We start from the raw sequence: 17,343 nt of genomic DNA, 5'->3' as shown, positions 1-17,343 counted from the left end.
GGTACCTCTATGAAATTTTCTAATAAATCGCAAGAAATACTAACCTTGTCATGTTGAAAGGTACCTGGAGATTCTGGAATGGTAACTGTAACCTCATCATCATCAGATAATAGTTCAAATTCTGGCTCATGTGGTATATCTAAGGAAAGTGATTCTTGGGGCTCTGCTTCCACAGCATAAGTCCCTACACTCTCATCATCAACATCTAGTTCATGTGATTCTTGGGGTATTGCTTCCAGTATACAATCCCCTACACTTTCCTCATCATCCACATTAGTACCTGCATCATCAACAACATCTACAACAACAGTATCAGTAGAGTTAGAAATCCTTACAACTACAGAATCATAACAAGAAATATTAGAGGAGTCCTGTGAAGTAATAAAATCAAGATCAGGTCTGTCAAAAACACTACAATTCCTCTGCTCAGGCACCACTACATCCTTAGGAATGATCTCATCAACTCTTATGGTAACTGGTTGTCCATTTCTAAATTGTTGAGGGTTGGTAGCCATGGTTTCCAAAAGTTTCATAGCTTCATCAGGAATCTTATCAATCAAGGGCCCTCCATTAGCTTTATCCACCATATACAAATCAATAGGTGACAACCCATCATAAAAATGAAGGACAAGCATTTGATCACTAATTTGATGTTGAGGACAACTGGAGCAAAGTTCCTTAAATCTTTTCCAATATTCACTCAATGTCTCCTCCTTGAATTGTTGAATACCACGAATCTTTTTCCGCATAGCTATATAATCATTTTGAACTCCCTGTGGTCTTTGATATAATGGATATGACTCATCAAATTGTCCTTGTGCAACCTCGTATCTGAAACTTGCATAATCCACAGGTGGGTAGTACTGATGTTCAGATTGATAGAACCAAGTCTGAGGCTGATAGTACTGACAATATGGATCCATGGCCAAAGAAATTCCTGTTCTTATACTGAAACACTAGCAGATAAGATCAGAAGATACAGGAGCATATAAGATCAAACACATGGATATATGAACATGAAAGCAATTGCAACAATTTTTTTTTTCAAATTTTTATGTGAAAAGAAAAAGAAACAATCCTAAGGTATCAAACACCGCTACATTCCCCGGCAACGACGTCAAATTTGATTAACCCGATTTTGTCATGATTTGAGTATCAAATAATTTCACCGAACTCCTTTCTACACTAATGTAGTATAGGATGACTCGGATCGTCTCTCTCAAGGAATGTAAACAGTAGGATGATAGTCTTAGGATCAATTATTGTTGGCTTGGGTTTTTTAGACAAATTGGGATTTAAAAAATGACTTATGAACAAATAGAAGAAATAAGAACCAAAATTTATGCTACATTTGCAAATTCAATTCATGGAAAGTAACAAGAAAAGAATCTACTAATCTAAACTACTGCATTGAAAGAAATAATAACCAAGAATAACCTATTGCAACCATTAAGCAAACCTAAATTGTTTAGACATCAAGAACATTACTCTTAACCGAAGGTTTCAAAGCAATAGCAAGAGAATTTGAATCAACTATGCATTGATCAACTACAACAACTAAAATTCAAACAGAGATAAAAAAACTATCATTTAGAGGATTAACACTAATCAAATTGGAGAAACCCTAGCTTGGGTTCGGTCTACATCAGATGAAGAACTCGGCGTTGAAGACAAACAAAGTAACTCAGCTGGAAATGGATCAAGATCAGAGAAAAGGAAGAATCAAACGCTTTCGATGGTTCAGATGGGTGCGGAACTTCAGGAAAGGAAGATCGCCGGCCGGAAGACAAAAGAATCGGCTGAAACCACAGAATCCTTCACCTTCGCTGCTTCTTCCTTCTCCATGAAGTCGCGGCAATGATTGGAGTCAGATTTGGAAAAGAAGTATGAAGTGGCATCGCCGGTTGCTGATGGATGGATCTCAGTTGGAGGAAGGGATGCCCTTGACGTCTCCTAGCCGCCGGCGGTGGAATGGGTTGAGGAAGGAGATCGCCGGAGCAGATCGCTCCTCTGTTCTTGACGCTCAGTCCTGTAGCAGTTGACGAACGAACTGTAGCTTCTCTTGTGATTTAAATCAGATCTCAGATCTATGATAAACAGATGTGATTCTTCCGGATCGATCCAAAAGGTGGATATTGCTCCAAATCTGATCCAAATCTTCAGATCTTGATCACTGGTTATGATCTACTTCCCCTTTGCTTGGATGGATCAGATTCTTCACGGATCTGTCAGATCTCTCTTAATCTTGAACGAACGGTTCATGTGGCTTCAAAGCTTGATCTTCCCATTCAAGCTCGGATTTGAGTTCAATCTGGTTTGATCAACCTCGGATCCATGATCCCTTGATGCCTACAAAGATTATATCCAAATATTAGTATCAAATACCATAAATATGATATAATTTGTAATTAAGTCCACAAATGACTCTAACTCATGAAACATGGTGTAAACATGACTTTAACATATGAGAAGATTAAAAAGTATGCTTATATGGATCAAAATGTCATAACAAAATGATAGTTATCAGGGACTCAGGTCGAAGATGTACATCACTCCTTCGTGAAGGAGCTTATTGATGTCAAGGCGCAGACCGGCTAACATATTTGCAGCATGGAGGTAGTCCGGTCGAGTCTTGAATTTCTTCAGCTCGGGAGTAGGGGGTAGGCTGACCTGCCACTGGGTCGGGAAGTTGGCCCGATCGGATATTCGGATGTAGAAAAAATAATCCTTCCAATGTTTATTGGAAGAGGGTAGTTTGTTGAAGAAGACTAAGCCGGGCCGAGCTTGGAACATGAAGGTGTCCGGCTCAGCTTGTTTGGGGTAATAAAAATAAAAGAAGACCTCCGGTCGGAGGGGGATGTTGTGAATCTTGAACAAAACAACAACACCGCAAAGGAGACGAAAGGTGTTGGGTACCAGACTGCCGAGCGGCACACCGAAAAAATTACAAACATCTATGATGAACGGATGTACAGGGAAACGCAGACCGGCGGTAAACTGGTCGCGGAAGACACAGAAAGCTCCGCGCGGCGGCCTATGCGGCCGAGCGGAAGGACCGGCTAAACGAATTTTGAAATCATCCGGGATTTCAAAATTGTCTGTCAGAATATCGAAGTCCCGCTGTTCGAATCGGGACTGCATGGTAGTGTACCATGGACCGAGGGGCTGTTCTTCGGGATGGAAAGAACTAGCCATGAGTCGATCGGGAGGAGTCAAAAAGGCAAAAAGGCAAGAGAAAAACAACAGACAACGAAAAGAAGTTTCAAGGATTGGAACTAGGGAAAGAAATGCGGATGAGACACCGGAAATGAGGAAGAAAAGTTATAAAGCCTTACAGAGAGGAAAGGGATCAAGGAAGGGGCGTCGGAGAACAGAGACAGTATCGTCGGAGCTCCAAGCGCTGGGGACGGGTTGAAATCGCGGAGGCAAGTGAGAGGAATGGGAGAGAGCGAAGATTTTATATGGCGGAGGCCGGGCGGCCTCCGCCGTTGGATCCAGGTCACGGGAGTCAAAGTGCACATCGCGCCGTCCATTTCGAACCGCCTCGATCCCATCAAAGCACCACACCGCCGCCGCCGTACGATGACGACAGTTGGCCACGTGGTGTTTGGTCATTCGATACATTTAATGAGCGCGTGCTCAGCCTTAATGTCGAAGATTGGCACGGGTTACGAGTAGATCCGAGGAAGGTTGCTGTTGACCAACCTTAAAGGCCATCCCGGCGGGAAGCCGATCGGAGTAGGAGTGCGCGAAGATGCCGCCCGGCTAGGCTACTAGTCCAGTCAGTCGGACTAATCGCCTCCTTCAACTAGACTTGAAGGAGAGGCAAGTGATCCGGTTGTAAGAACAGGGGTCCCCCGTCCGGAGGAGTCAACGCCACGTGGAAGCCAAAGTAGCAGATGGCCGGACGGAGTGGGGCGGGTTCGACCGGCCGGGCGGCTGGCCGGTGTCTAGGTGATGGTTGGTGTATCGTCGAAAGTCAGTGTTCCGGCGCTCAGCGGATAAGATCACAGGGCCGATCGGATTTCACGCTCGGCCAAAGCCATCAGGTAGCACTGCTAACAGTCCACAAAGCACGTGAGTAAGAATCTCCCCAAGTAAAGCACCACATACGTCCGGCTGGATGTCGAGGAAGCCGGCCGGCCGGACTCTCTCCAGGGAGTAAGGGCAAAAGGACAAGTGACATCTTTTTCTAACAGCGGGTATGGTCCACATGTATGCCATACTTCAAATCTTATGACGGGGTTCCGCTGTCCCATCGAGGACATGCTTGGACTGTAGCAGTATGGGTCAGGTAAGCTCACTGACAAGTCCTTACTGGGGTATGGGCCGCTGACACGTGTACACCTCGGTAGGTGTACACTCGCTTCTCCGCTGCCCTATATAAAGGCCCTCACCTTTCGCCGGAGGTACGCGTTTTAACATCTTGGAAGCCACTTTTTTCATCTGCTTGCCTGACTTGAGCGTCGGAGGGTCACCGCCGGGAACCCCTTCCCGGCCCGACTTCTGTGCAGGTTCGCCGGAGTTTCTTGCGACCAGTCGAAGATCCAAGTCAACGGCCAGGGAGCACCACTTGCCCAGCGTCCGTTGATTCAGCATTCGGACAGGATCATTAGCGTTGTCTTTTATTCTTCTGTTGCGTACCAATTTTTAGTCGCATTTTTTTTATGAAAGCTATTCACCCCCTCTAGCGTCTTTCCGGTCCTACAATATGCTATCATAAATGGTCATCCAATGGGAAACAAGATAACCTCCGAAGGAGGTCGCAAAGGAATATTCCCCGATAATTCTGACAGGTTGTTAAAATGTTGTCTATTACTTGTCTGCTGAATATATCTCGGCCGAGTAACAAGGTCGATCACCTTTATGTCTGTCATTGCATTAAGCTGCTTTGTTATGTATTGTATGCTATCATAAACTCGATTGGAGATTCATATGATACATTGAGCATGCTAGAAATCTGTTTAAGCAACTCTATAATAAACTGTGTATACTAAAAATCCATTTAGAAGTAAGTATGTAACTAAGTTTCTTAATTCCGGTCGGCTTCATGGCCGACCGTGCATGAAGAGCTTTATGAAGTTAACTACCTTGGACCCAACCGTCCTTTCATCTGGCCCGACATATACGAAAAGATTTATAAGGCCAAGTGCCTCAAGCCCTGCTAGTCATTCATCCAGCCGAACACATATAAAGATTTATAAGGTTAAATGCTTTAGGCTCGGCTGGTCTGCCATTTGTCTGAGCGCACACAGCGACTTATGAGGTTGAGTGCTTTAAGCATGGCTAGTTTGTCGCACATAGAGATTTATGATACTAAGTGCCTTGAGCCCGGCCGATTTGTCGCACATAGAGATTTATGATACTAAGTGTCTTAAGCCTGGCTGGTCTTTCATCCTGCCGAGCACACATAGCAATTTATGAGGTTAAGTGCTTTAAGCTCGATCGATCTTTTATTCGGCCGGGCGCGCATAAAGATTTGTGAGGTCAAGTGCTTTAGTCTCGGTCGGTATGTAATCCGGACGGGCGCACATAGAGAGTTATCAGACTAAGTGTTTTAAGCCCGGCTGGTCTTTCATCCGACCGGGCCCACATATAGATTTATGATGCAAGTGCTTTAGGTCCGATCGACCTTTACTCTAACCGATCAATCCTCTCCCGCATGACTTGTTATTCGATCAATCTAGACCCGAGAGCCTTGATGCCGAGTAAACCACGAAGCTAACTGGGAAGTATACTCCTATCCTGATTTTGACTATCACATCTTCTTGACTTTAATTATAATGTCATATTGACTTTGACTGTCAGATCATTTCCTGAGTCCGTCGTATCAACTGACGAATCCACTCTCTTGATGTATTCACTAGAGAAGTTCACATTTTTCATTTTATGTACATTTAAATAATAGTATCAATAAAATTAATAAATGGGAAAAAGTAACAGAGGAGATAAATCATGAACCATTAATGTAGATAATCAAGACATAGAAAAAATATACTTGGACATACTAAATTTTAATTAAAAACTTCATATCTTAACCATGACACTGTCCTAAGAAAAGGTATATATATAAATGGTTTAGATCTTATAAATTATCTTGTTCTTCTTCTTCCTACTACTTCTACTATTATTATTATTATTATTACCAATTTAAATTATATAATAAATTTAAGTAAAATCCATTATATAAAACTAAACGGTTGTAAATTCACAAATTTATTATTATTTTAACCAATATAAATTGTGACGTGGATAACGAGTATGATATTTTTCATTTGGAAGAGAAATGAACCTTATCCCTCTCGGAAGACCGAAGACGGCTTCCGATTTCCCGCACCTCCCTTCTTTCTAGACCTCCGACTCCTCTTCGTTAGGGAAATGCTTGCTCGAATTCCGGCTCCTCCTCATCTTACGCCGCCGCTGATCCAGAACCATCACTTCCCATCCTCCTCCCTCCGAAGCGCCTATTCTCCTCAGACTCGACTCTTCCTTGCCCTACGCCGCCCGAGTAGGTGCGTTGTGCCGCAGGCAGTGGATGCCTCTGGGCGCCGCCAATACGACCGGATCCCTATGGATACGGCCGGCGCTTACCGGCTGGTCGACCGAGAGACCGGGGAGACGTTCATCGTCTGGGGAGGCTCCGATGACGACGACTCATCCGTCCCGTCAGAAAAGGTCCTGTCTTGGCGCCCTGGCGCAAATGACGAGCGGAAGGTAGGTGAGCAGTTTTTGTTCTCTCTACTGCTGGCGATCATCTACCTTACGTTGTAACTAAATAAATGCCAATTTGATTAAAAAGAGCCTCTCTTTTTCCCCCCACTATCATAGTTACTGATAAATAGTTTTTATGTTAACAAACTCGACTAAGTTTCAATCCATATTCAATATAAATTTGTTGACATGAACAGAATGTTCTTACTGAGCAGGTTATGCTTGATTTATTCGTGATAATCTTTTCACTACTACTGACATCCGTATAAATGGGTGCTCCTGATTTTCTCTTGTTAATTGTTACCTAAAGGTTGCTGAGTTTTTTGAAACCCCAGGAGTTAATGCAAGTCGTCCTGTTGCTGAGATTGAAAATAAGAAAGTTGCATCTGCTAGTGACTCTCTTAGAAGCTTTGGGAGATTGAAGGCGCAGAAGGTGAAGGCCTTGATTAAAAGATCCTCAAAGAATCGTGCAGACAATTCTCAAGTTGGAAGTGAAAAGGACGCTGAGGGCATTGTTAATCACAACGATTCCTTAGGTGGTACTAGAAGATCAGCTGATCTGCACCGGGATGCTGATTTGAATTACAATTCAAGGCGTAAAGAGGTGAAAGGCACAGATTCTCCAGAAATTTATTCTAGAAAAGATGATGGTGCATTGTCTCGAGATAGTTCTTTTCCTCTTAGTTCCTTCAAGGGATGGGGAAGTACTACTACTTACCTGACCAGTACAGGTAGCCAGTTGAAGAGACAAAAAAATGGGGCTGCTGATAGTGGATTTTTTAGCAGGAAATCCTTCATAGATATTGGTTGCAGTGATGACATGGTTGAAGCTCTGAGAAGCCTTAGGTATCTTCGTCCATCTCATATTCAGGTGCTCATTATTCTTTGTTGCGAATACTTATCATGGCTTTCTCTAATTCAGTGCAGTCTAATTATTTTGATAAAACAAACATCTAGTTTAGTGATGAGATTTTGGTGCTTAGTTATACTTCTATGATGTTCTAGTTTGAGTGATATGATGATGGAATCGTTATAACCAATTCAATTTGGAATAGATATCTATGGAGCTTAAATACTAGGTTTGCAACATCGCAGGCAATGGCGTATGAGCCTATTTTAGGTGGAAAGAGCTGTATTATTGCTGATCAGAGTGGTTCGGGTAAAACATTAGCTTATCTTGCTCCAACTATACAATGTTTGAGACAAGAAGAACTACAAGGTCTGTCTAAGTCGTCATCCAAGAGCCCGAGAGTAATAATATTGGTGCCTACTGCAGAGCTTGCTTCACAGGTTGGTGATTGATATAACTATACCAATATTGTATACCTGTTACCTGCTCTCCATGAGCTTGGATGTACAAGTTTTTTCAGTAAAACGGTTGCATCATGGTTTTAAGTTTTGACCATGTTTATTTTAAAATTACATTGACGGTATCATTGTGTGGAACAACCAATTTCTTTCTCATTTCTTTGGCTACACATATCATTACTTCTGTCCTCTTTCAGTACTGTTCTTTTCTTCACTTGTATTGTTTCATCCCACTTGAGATGATTCTTTGGCTCGGGCCAAGTTTCAACAAAAAGATGCATTCAGGATTCTTTGATTAATAGATGTTGGTTTGCATTACAGAAAATCAATTATTTGTTATTGGACTTCGTGATTTGTATTTTTGTACTCTGGAGATAGTATGTCTAAATTAAGTGTGACAAAGGCATATGACTTGGTTGTCTGCACCTTCTGCACTATTATAACTTCTTGCAGTTTTGTCCAGAAGTTTGGAACCAGTCTGGTTTAAGATTGATAAACAAACAAAAACTGTCTAAAGGCCAAAGGTTTGAGCCTTATTTTCTGCTGCTCTTTGACTTTCATGCTACTCTGCCATTTGTTACATAGATTGCCTAGAAATTGGCAACTTGATTTTGAAAAGAGATTAGATATGCGCTGAGGGGTTTCTATTGGTATGTGAATATATTATGTTCCTCTTGCTTTTGTTTCTTTTCCTATCAATTGTTGCTTTTTTTTTATGTTCATTACTTGAATTTTTGTTACTGCTCTCATTTTGTGTTTGTACTTGATTCCATGTATCTGCAGGTTCTTAGTAATTGCCGATCGATAGCAAAACATGGTGTTCCATTTAGATCAGTCATTGCAACAGGTGGTTTCCGACAGAGAACTCAGTTAGAGAATCTTAATGAAGAATCTGATGTTCTTATAGCAACACCTGGCCGATTTATTTATTTACTTCAAGAAGGCTTTCTGCAGTTAACCAACCTTAGATGGTAATGCATGTTTGGAGCTATTAATATTTTGAAACACGGGGGCAAGAGTTGTTTATTATTCAAATTTGAATTTCTTTTGTCAGCTTGATTTATATAAACAATTCTTTTCTTCTTAAGTGGACTGAGATCCGGTTAATCTATTATTCTGGAAAGGTTCACACAGTTTCTAGAAGTGAAAAACAAAGGTAGAAAGCCATAAGCTTGGAGATTGTTTTAGAACTGTACCCGGAGAATGGAGATCATTGCTTTCTTTTATGGATATTGGTTTAGCAAAATTAAGTAGTTTTTGCACTAATTTCTATAATTGATGCAGTGTTGTGTTGGATGAAGTGGATATCCTATTTAAGGATGATGGATTTGAACAAGTTCTTGAGAGCTTGATTAGTTCTGCACCAGTGGTAACACAATATCTTTTTGCCACTGCAACTCTTCCCATTGATATCTACAACAAACTTGTTGAAATATTTCCGGATTGTGAAGTGATCATGGGACCTGGCATGCACCGGACAAGCTCTGGCCTTGAAGAGGTTAGTTGTATGTTATGTTATTAGTTCTATCTGAGTGGTAAGCAGCTACTTCCTTGGTATGTTATTGAAATTCTTGTTTCTTCCATTGTGTGATGTTTTTCTATTTGGTCGGAAGAGCAACTGAAAACTGACGGTAGTGAAGTTTGGGGAAATTTAACATGATTATGTTGTCTTAGATTTTTCTTTTATAACATGTATATCAGTTTGCTGTTAAAGATGATGATTGCTCTTTTGGTGTTTCCTACAGCAGTTGATTTAATTTGGATTTGTGATGAGTAGAACGATTCACTTGCAGGTTCTTGTTGACTGCAGTGGAGCTGATGGCGAGGAAAAGAATCCAGAAACTGCTTTTCTAAATAAGAAATCTGCTCTTCTGCAGTTGACAGAAAATACACCAGTTCCTAAAACTATTGTTTTCTGCAATAAGGTAACAGTGTCTAGAACTTGTGATTTACTAGAAACATGGAGCATTAAACATTCCATGAATGTTATGTTTTTATGCAAGCCATGATTGCTCTCATGCTAGTTGGATCTAGTGTTTTTTGCTCTCTCTCGAACTAAAAGAATGCAGTATGCAACTCATTGAGTATCCTCCTTCAAGTTGGTCTCTCACCATACTTAAAACTAAGTTGGACTTGTGTAGATCGAACAATATTAACCATTAACATTGTTTTCTTCTGCAGATTGAAACTTGCAGAAAGGTTGAGAATGCCTTGAATCGATTTGATAGAAAAGGAACACAAATCAAAGTCTTACCCTTCCATTCTGCCATAGCTCAGGAAATGCGCTTAGCAAACATGAAAGAATTTCTCACCTCACGTTCCAAGGACTCCATGATTTTAATCTGCACAGACAGGCAAGAAAAATGCTGCAAAAATCACTTTCATTACATTAATCGTATATTCATCTTATAGTCTAAAAATAAAAAATGATCCTCCTTCTTTCACCATCAAATGTATGTGAGTATTTAGGGGGCGTTTGGTTCTTTGTTAGGAATAGGAATCGGAATGGGAATCATTGTATAGTGGAATGAGAATGGGTATGAGCATGGATATCACTCTTAAAAGCAGTGTTTGATTAGTTGTATATTTTCTATCGGAATAAATCAAAATTTCCTTTTTTACCCTTAAAGAAAAATAAGAGAAAAAATTAGATGTGAGAGAAAAATATGATGAAAGAGAATAATGAGAGAGAAATGATGATGAGAGAGAAAGTGTGATGAGAAAGAATGAAGAGAGAGAAAGTGTGATGAGAGAAAATGAGAAAAGAGAGTGTGATAGGAGAGAGCGTGATGAGAGAGAAAATATGATGTGAGAGAAAGTACGATGAGAGAGGATGAAGAGAGAGAAAATGTAATGAGAAAAAATAGGAGAGAGAGTGTGATGAGAGAGATTGAGGAGAGAGAAAGTATGGTGAGAGAGAAAGTGTGATGAAAAAAAAAGTACATTGAGTGTGATGGGAGAGATTGAGGAGAGAGAAAGTATGATGAGGGATAAAGTATGATGAGAGAGAAAATGTGTTGAGGAAAAAAAAAGAGGGAGTGTGACAAGAGAGATTGAGGAGAGAGAAAGTATGATGAGAGAGAAAATATGATGAGAAAAAAAGAGAAAAGGGAGTGTGATGGGAGAGATTGAGGAGAGAGAAAGTGTAATGAGAAAAAAAGGAAAGAGAGTGTGATAGGAGAGAGAAAGCGTGTGATAAAATGATGAGAGAGAAAATATGATGAGAGAGAACAAGGAGAGAGAAGTGATATGAAAGAAAAAATAAATAAATATATTTTGATATTTGATATTAAGGGAAAAAATTTTAGTTTTAGCTCAAGGGTATTTTTGGAATAAGGGAATATTTTGATTGATGAAAATAGGATAATGGCTCATTGAAGGGGAGGTACATGGGAATGAGTTATTACCCAATTTTAAGGATTCATTCCCTTATTTGCATTCCTATTCCTATAATCCAAACATTAACAATGACAATCAATGATTCTCATTCCCATTCCTATTCCCCACTCCTATTCCCCTAAACCAAACGCCCCCTTAATACTTTTGTAGCTGCATTAGCATGAAAAACTACTTGATAAACTTTATATGAGCCAATTCGAAGCAGGTAGAGGGGTAAAATTTATTGTTTGTTTCTTTCCTCTTGGAAATGGTTTTTCACTCCTCTGGTCCCTGGGTGCCATGATCACCTGTGATTAGCGTGTTAGATTGTTATCATTTCATTGGAATTGAAGTGTTTGAGCGAATGGAGTAGGCATAACTAAAGTGTTTGAGCTAATGGAGAAGGCATAATCTGATCCAGATATAGCATCTAACGCTGTTTTCTATTTATATTATGAAATTTTCTTCATTACTTCGCCGAATGTAGTGATTATGCATCCAAATCTTTTTTCATTGTGCCCTCTACTTCACGTTTAGCTGGAGTTAAAACTTAACCATCATGACATGTATGTTTGTTCTTTCCTAATCAGCATCTGCTATCATTCAACAGGGCTTCGCGGGGCATTGACTTTGCAGGCGTTGACCATGTGGTTCTCTTCGACTTCCCTCGTGATCCCAGCGAGTATGTCCGTCGTGTTGGGCGGACTGCTCGCGGTGCAGGAGGCAAGGGAAAGGCTTATGTGTTCGTTGTTGGCAAGCAGGTTTCCTTAGCCAGGAGGATCATGGAAAGGAACAAGAAGGGTCACCCTTTGCACCATCTGCCTTGCACAAGCTCCAATCTATAAGCTACCGGCAACTACTATTTTCTTCTCTATATTGTTCAAAGATGCGCGTTCCTTTTGTATTGGTAGCAACTAACAAAGTAGGCGAGAGGTTTCGATAGACTTTAGTTGGAACTTTTTTTGGGAAGTCCATGGCCATGAATAGGGATGTAAATGAACCAAGCCGCTCGCGAGCTATTCGAAGCTCGATTCGATAAAAGCTCGTTTGAGCTCGTTTAATGAGGCTCGTTAAGATAAACGAACCAAGTTCAAGCTTCGCAATATTCGGCTCGTTAGCTCGTGAACACGTTCGTTAAGTTCATTAAGTAACTTTTAAATAAAAAAATAATAGTTTTGATATTGAATTTATAGATTTTACACTCTACTTATGAAAAAAATAGATAAATATATTAAATTTATTTATTAGAATAAAATTATAAATTTTAATTATAATATTATAATTTTCTCTAAATATATAATTTAGTTTTTAATGAATATTTAAATTTATGATTTATATTTATTAAGCTCGTTTAGGCTCGATAAAAGTTTGAATAAGCTCGTGAGCCATGAATATATTCGTTAAATAAAGCTCGAGCTCGGCTCGATTATAAACGAGCCAAGCTCAAACATTTAAGAGTTCGGCTCGGCTCGGCTCGATTACACCCCTAGCCATGAATCCTTGGAAGCTAGAGTTGAATTACTTATGGATGTAAACGAGTCGAATCGAACCGAACAGTATTAGGCTCGAACTCGGCTCGTTTAAGTTATATTCGGGCTCGAGCTCGGCTCGAGCTCGAATCGAACTTTTATCACAAGGCTCAAGCTCGGCTCTTTTTAGAATTATCAAGCTCGCGAACAGTTCGAGCTCGGCTTGTTATTAGGTCGATTATCAAAGTTAACAAGCCTAACTCGTTAAGCGAGCTCGGGCTCGTTTAGAGTTCGTTTTTGGTTCGTTTTAGAGTTCGTTTTTTGGCTCATTTTAAAGTTTATTTTAAGGTTCGTTTTAGAGTTCGTTTTTTTGTTCAATTTAAGGTTCGTTTTTTTGGCTCGCGAACCTATAAACGAACATGTTCGCGAGCTCACGAGCCGAATATTCTTAAGCTCGAGTTCGGCTCAATAAAATTGTCGAGCTCGAAATCGAGCTCGGCTCGATAAGATAAACGAACGAATTCGAACGAATTTTTTATCGAATCAAGTTTCGAATAGCTCGTGAACTGTTTGATTTATTTACATCCCTAGAATTACTTGTATGGTCTGTGTTTTTGAACACAAACTCAAGGGTTGAACTGATCAATCTGTAATTCAGTTTGCAATAAGTTAGATGTGTAAAATATTCAATTTTAAATGTGTTGCTAAATATATGAGAAATTTATATTTGTCGTCATGTAAATTAATTTTTATAGGGAAAAATATCACAAGAAATGGCATAGCAAGTTTTGGAAAGAAAAATCTTGAATCAAGAATAATAGGTAAAAAAGATATTGGGATGTATTTTCATGTAAAATAAATACTATGAGGTATTTTGATAAATACTCAATATAAAGGTGCTTTTTTGATAAATTCTTAAGTTTTTAGCTAGTTATGGAAAATATAGACTAAAAATGTTCCATTGTGGCAACTAAAAATGTTCAAACAAATCATTTCCGTTGTGATTGAATTTGAATTTTGAACCACTCACCGCCGTATCGGATTCTGGATCCTGATCGGTTTAATTTTTTCGGAACCCGTTTATTAGAATTGGGTTTATTTTTGAGTCCGTGTCCCGCCTTAAACACCCTCTACCAGTACCACCGCGGCTTCTTCTTTTCGAAGGAAAAGGGAGGCGAGGGTTCGATTTGGAAGCAGCATGGCGGCGACCGTGATGAACCCGCTTCTGGATCCCGGTACCCAACCCCGGAAGCAGCGGATTCTAGCCCACCTGCAACCCCCATTCCTCCCCCTGTTCGCTCCTCCGCCGCGGCCCGGTGCCGATGCCACCGCGGAGGCTGGATCTGGCGAGACGCGCATGCGGAGGAGGAGGAGCAGCACCTTGAGTGACTATTTCCGGCCCGATGGATTCGTCGATTCGGTTGCGGTTGATGGGAAACGACACGACGAGTCTCCCGTCGCCGAACGGGATCCGTTCGTCGGTGGTGAAAGGGAAGAGTTTAGTAGAGACGGTGTGGAAGATGGGCGCTTTTGGAGCCCTCGTGATACCAGCATCATCGCGAGCTGCTCCAGAAGTTTGGGGACCTCGACACCACACTCCGAGTTCTATGATGCCGTCGAAGGTTCGGTTACTAACTTCTCCCATGTCATAAAGGTTGCTGCTTGATATCTCTGACATTAGGGTTTGCAGATTTCGGATCAGATAGTTTTCTTTCACGGTCATCATCTCCTTCCTCGATCTCGAAGAACGAAAGCGAATTCCATGACCTGCGTCTTGGTCTCTCTGAAGAGATCGAGAAACGCAAAACCGCAGAGGCGGCCCTTATACAGATGCAGAGGCAGTGGCAGAGATTGGCAGAGATGTTCTCTCGATTCGGCGTTTCACTTCCTGTAATCGAAAAATATCATGGTGTTCTGAATGATTTAGATTTTGCACAAATTCCGCAAGCTATTATATCAGCAAAATCCGCTTCCGAAGCTATCGCAAGTGTTATTGGTGCTGAAGCTGTTGCAGATATGGAAGCAATTCTTGAGGCAAAGAACCGTGATGTGTCTCGCTTGCAAAATCGAGTCAAATACTATCTGACTATGAACCGTGAGATGTCGTTGAGGAATCAAGAACTTGCCTGTAAGTTCATCTGCATTACTTCCATCAGTTGGTTACAATTTCCTCTTGCATTCATCATCGTTAGATGATAAATTGTGCTCTTTCTTTCTTGCTTTCTCTAGAAACAAAACTAAGGATTAGTTTTCCTCTTGCATTCATCATTTGCTAGATGATAAATTGTGCTCTTTCTTTCTTTCTTGCTTTCTCTAGAAACAAAACTAAGGATTAGTTTTCCTCTTGCATTCATCATTTGTTAGATGATAAATTGTGCTCTTTATTTCTTTCTTTCTTTCTTTCTTTAGAAACAAAACTAAGGATTAGTAGCCGTCCTCTAGTTATATAAATTTTATTCTTCCATTTAGCTGTATACAAAACAACATAGATTTATTCTGATTAATTAAAGGAATTTTTTTATTTTGCCTTCCAATATTTGCCTTGTTTTCCTATAATATCCCCTTGAATTATGTTAGAATACCTCATCAACTCCAACAATTAGTGTCTAATTTGGTGCCCCTGGGAAAGTAGTATAAGGATTGAATTTCAGTTAGATGTACTATGGGAGTTTTTCTCTAGTGGAATAATGACTATAAGAATATTGACGGTTTAGATAAATTATTTTTTGATTTATTCTTTTTGATTTACCCTGATAATTGATGATTGATGAAAAATTTTAGTAGGGCCGAGTCGGTAACTCTAGCATGGTTACATATTTCAACCTACGTGGCCCCTAACCGAATTAAAAACCCTGTAATGGATTAAAGTAAGCATCACTCTTTATGTGGGGCCTTAGGCGTCGAATCGATCTTAGGTATCGCCTATTCGATCTAGGCGTTGAATAGATGATCTATTTAGTACTCAATAGATATTAAATCATAGTAAAAATTAATGTATAATGAGTTTAACATATTAAAGTACACTAACTTTAATAAACCTAAATAATTTTTACAATGAAATTACTGTCAAGTGAACTTTTCAAAGTCGATTTAAATGTCTGTTTTATCTTCCAACCTAAAAACAGAAAGTTAAAAATATAAATATTAATATTGAAATACTAAAAATTACTTCAAAATAATTTAAAATTATAAATAACATCACTATTATTAATGCTAAAATTTAAAAATATATATAAAATTTTTTAAAAGTCTTATAGCACCTAGGCACCTTCTAGGCGTTCTGGGTGCTAGTGCCAGTCGGGCGCGCAACTGACACCTAGCAGCATTGGATTCCCAGAATAATAAATTTGATACATAGATACTTGATTATAAAAATTAATAGTAATGTCTAATCTGAGCCTCAGAACGTAATTGAATTGATATCAACAGGTCAATTTCCATTTCTAATCTGACACGTATGATTAAGGCAAAAGGATTAATTTTTTAAACAATTATCTTTGACCAAGGATTAATTAGGGCAAAATTAATAGCTCCCACTTTTCTATCAAACAATTTTAAAATTTCATAGGGCAAAAGGATTAATTTTTAAAAGTGTCTGTTCATGATAAATTATATTACCCTATAAAATTGAAGATTCATAGGAATAATAATATAATTCTATTCTATTATCTTTGACCAAGGTCTCTATTATAAATTTTTCCAATTGTTTGCATCTTTCTCTAATTATTTGCATTTTGTCTCAAGGCTATAATATAGTGGTAGAATATTTAGATTGTCATTCAAGTATCCATGATTCAATTCTCAAATATGATATATTTACATGATTTTTTTTTTTCTAAATGAGGCGTACAATCTTTTGTGAGTACTTCTCGATTTATCTTGATGGTAGGTGGAAAAATTTGTTAGGACTATACCGATTATTCCCAAACTAACTAATGAGACTAATTAGATTCATCATACATTTGATTCTTTGCATCTTAATTAACATTATTTCTAAAAGCCTCATTTTTTTTTCATGGTGGGAATGTTACAAAATTATTGCAAATGCAAAAATTTAATTTGAAGTTGCAATACTTGAGTTACTAATTGCCATCCATCCATCCTTGTATGCAAATGCAGATTTATCATCCCTGAAACGTGAAAAGAGAAGAAAAAAGTATCGATGGATTTGGAGCTGTTTGGGCTTATCACTTATTATGGGGTCGTCGCTGCTTGTTTCTTCCTATTCTGACTACAATTGTACTGATTTATTCTCAATGGTATATCACGATAATTCTGTAGAAACAAGGTTATCATCACACAATAGTCTAGACTAAAGATTTTGATGGCTTGACAATTGTATTAGATTTTGTATAGTTTTGCCTTAAGAGTGTAGTTTTTTAAGTGGAAGGTGATCGTTCAAATTTTGCATGGAGAATTACATGGTAAGTTGCAAGTACCCACATTATTCTTAATTGTTGGTCACGCGTACTGCTTG

At 39.3% G+C, this 17,343-nt stretch overlaps 2 protein-coding genes across 3 annotated transcripts; both read left to right on the top strand.

Annotated features, from left to right (window-relative positions):
* The first annotated feature begins 6,274 nt into the window (after window positions 1–6,274).
* Window positions 6,275–12,366, top strand: LOC121977209 (DEAD-box ATP-dependent RNA helicase 50-like). Of its 2 annotated transcripts, none has more exons than XM_042529792.1 (8): window positions 6,275–6,714; window positions 7,022–7,582; window positions 7,807–8,001; window positions 8,803–8,990; window positions 9,304–9,517; window positions 9,813–9,944; window positions 10,201–10,373; window positions 12,008–12,366. In XM_042529792.1, exons 1-8 carry the CDS (start codon window positions 6,379–6,381, stop codon window positions 12,240–12,242), a joined length of 2,034 nt encoding a protein of 677 aa, XP_042385726.1. In that variant the 5' UTR covers window positions 6,275–6,378; the 3' UTR covers window positions 12,243–12,366. The 2 variants fall into 2 exon arrangements, with proteins under 2 accessions (XP_042385726.1, XP_042385727.1); XM_042529793.1 differs by having other exon boundaries at window positions 6,275–6,718; window positions 7,047–7,582.
* A 906-nt stretch (window positions 12,367–13,272) lies between these two features.
* Window positions 13,273–17,273, top strand: LOC121978051. The gene is made up of 3 exons (XM_042530440.1): window positions 13,273–14,488; window positions 14,557–14,994; window positions 16,986–17,273. Exons 1-3 carry the CDS (start codon window positions 14,065–14,067, stop codon window positions 17,180–17,182), a joined length of 1,059 nt encoding a protein of 352 aa, XP_042386374.1. The 5' UTR covers window positions 13,273–14,064; the 3' UTR covers window positions 17,183–17,273.
* Window positions 17,274–17,343: the final 70 nt, after the last annotated feature.

This window comes from Zingiber officinale, chromosome 4B (genome assembly GCF_018446385.1).
Source record: "Zingiber officinale cultivar Zhangliang chromosome 4B, Zo_v1.1, whole genome shotgun sequence".
In the NCBI taxonomy this organism is placed as follows: Eukaryota; Viridiplantae; Streptophyta; class Magnoliopsida; order Zingiberales; family Zingiberaceae; genus Zingiber; species Zingiber officinale.
Note: the sequence above shows the minus strand (reverse complement) of the source record. Positions and strands in the feature narration are given on the sequence as shown.

What these genes read in the sequence shown, in the direction of transcription:
- LOC121977209 (XM_042529792.1), top strand. Translation starts at nt 6,379, where the DNA reads ATGCTTGCTCGAATTCCGGCTCCTCCTCATCTTACGCCGCCGCTGATC. An exon ending in CAGTTAACCAACCTTAGATG is followed by an intron (nt 8,991 to 9,303) that starts GTAATGCATGTT and finishes TAATTGATGCAG; the next exon opens with TGTTGTGTTGGATGAAGTGG. An exon ending in ATTTTAATCTGCACAGACAG is followed by an intron (nt 10,374 to 12,007) that starts GCAAGAAAAATG and finishes ATCATTCAACAG; the next exon opens with GGCTTCGCGGGGCATTGACT.
- LOC121978051 (XM_042530440.1), top strand. Translation starts at nt 14,065, where the DNA reads ATGGCGGCGACCGTGATGAACCCGCTTCTGGATCCCGGTACCCAACCC. An exon ending in GTTCTATGATGCCGTCGAAG is followed by an intron (nt 14,489 to 14,556) that starts GTTCGGTTACTA and finishes TAGGGTTTGCAG; the next exon opens with ATTTCGGATCAGATAGTTTT. An exon ending in GAGGAATCAAGAACTTGCCT is followed by an intron (nt 14,995 to 16,985) that starts GTAAGTTCATCT and finishes ATGCAAATGCAG; the next exon opens with ATTTATCATCCCTGAAACGT.